The 1,569-nt window shown below is 36.3% G+C and overlaps 1 gene segment (V, D, J or C); it reads left to right on the top strand.

Annotated features, from left to right (window-relative positions):
- Window positions 1-286: 286 nt before the first annotated feature.
- On the top strand, window positions 287-1,040 carry LOC122790874. The segment is given in 2 exon segments: window positions 287-406; window positions 692-1,040. Coding segments are annotated over 2 exon segments (417 nt in total).
- The last annotated feature ends 529 nt before the right edge of the window (window positions 1,041-1,569 follow it).

The raw sequence follows: 1,569 nt of genomic DNA, 5'->3' as shown, positions 1-1,569 counted from the left end.
GATTTCACTCTGTTCTTCTGTATCCTCCAGTCTAGTTTTTTGGTTCTTATGCTGCACATTGTCACTCTACAGCACGGTGACACCAGTTCTACTTACCTTCTTCCCCTTCATGTCCCTTACACAGACGTAGATGCTGATCTAACCCTGGGCAGCAGAGGGTTAATACTGTGAAATTACATCATCTTTACCACAAAAGGAAATGACTGCTGTGGTTTCTAAGGCTTGGTATATATAAACATGATTTCTTCCCTAAACTGTTACCTTGAGCGAAAGCAGAGGAATTTTAAATCACAGATAAAAGAGAATATAATTCTGATAAATATGCTTAGGTTCTCTGCTGCATTTTTGAAATTCTGCATTTTTCTAACCATCAGACATACTGTGTATATTAGTCTTCTATTGACAGGTAAGTGTTTAAATAACAAATAAGTAAATCAACAAAGAAAAACGCGCGTGCGTGTGTGTGTGTGTGTGTGTGTGTGTGTGTGTGTGTGTGATATTCTATACATTACATACCAAAACTAAAACTGTGTCTTTTTAGTGTTATGCTGTTGTAGTACACAATGATATTTTATATTGGTAGCGATCATTTATAGAAAATATTCAAATGCATTTATACAAATTTCTAATTGAAAATAAAATATATGTAAAACATTCCATAATGATTGCTTTTTTGTTTAAATTCTTCTAGCAGGCATCATAAATGGAGATGAGGTAACACAAGAATCAAGTAAAACTGCACATGAAGAGGGAGATGCTGTCCTCCTCTGCAATTTCACAACAACACTTGCAATAGCACAACCGTATATATACTGGTATCAGCGTAAAGCAAATGGACCTTTACAATATCTGCATCTTCAGGTGTATAAATCTAAAACTGATGCAAAGTTAGGTCGTTTCACATCACACTTTGATGTAGCCAACAATTTTGTGTATCTGAATATATCCAGACCGCAGCTGTCTGACTCGGCAGTTTACTACTGTGCGATGAGTGACACAGTGATGACATCTTCTCTAAGATGAAACAAGAAATATGGGGGCTGCTAGGTGGGTATAAAAGTGTAAAATCCAAGCCCACTAATATGTTAACTATGCGTTGGTGTTATTTATTAGCTTAGTGCATTGTTGGGTATTGCTTCTAGGATTTCTGACATAGTTGAAAAAGCTTTACTGTTGTCCATAATACAGGTGGCAATTACAAATTTATCTTTAGTGGACTTGGATTTGCTTCTTAGTTCTTTGTTCATCTTTTTGCGTTCTTTTTAGAGATCGGGGATTAAGTTTGTTCTTACAGAGAAAGCGTTTCTTCCTTTTATTGTACAGTTTGTTTATTCTAGGATACCATCACAGTGGTTTAATTCTGAACTTGGCATTATATTTGTGTCAGAGGGGGACTGATGCCTCAATTCATGTTTTAATGTGAGCATAGACACTATTTGTAAATGTAGCAAAGTGTGAGAGGCTCATGGACAGGATGGGGGTGTTTAAATTTCACTAAGCCGCAGCCAGCTGTAGCAGATTTGCCTTAGAATAGTCTCTAAAGATATACCTTCATGGTGAAAATTCATT

The sequence above is a fragment of the Protopterus annectens genome, chromosome 16.part0, assembly GCF_019279795.1.
Source record: "Protopterus annectens isolate FY-2018-M chromosome 16.part0, PAN1.0, whole genome shotgun sequence".
NCBI lineage: Eukaryota > Metazoa > Chordata > Ceratodontiformes > Protopteridae > Protopterus > Protopterus annectens.
The sequence above is the reverse complement of the archived record's forward strand: the minus strand, read 5'-3'. Positions and strand labels throughout refer to the sequence as shown.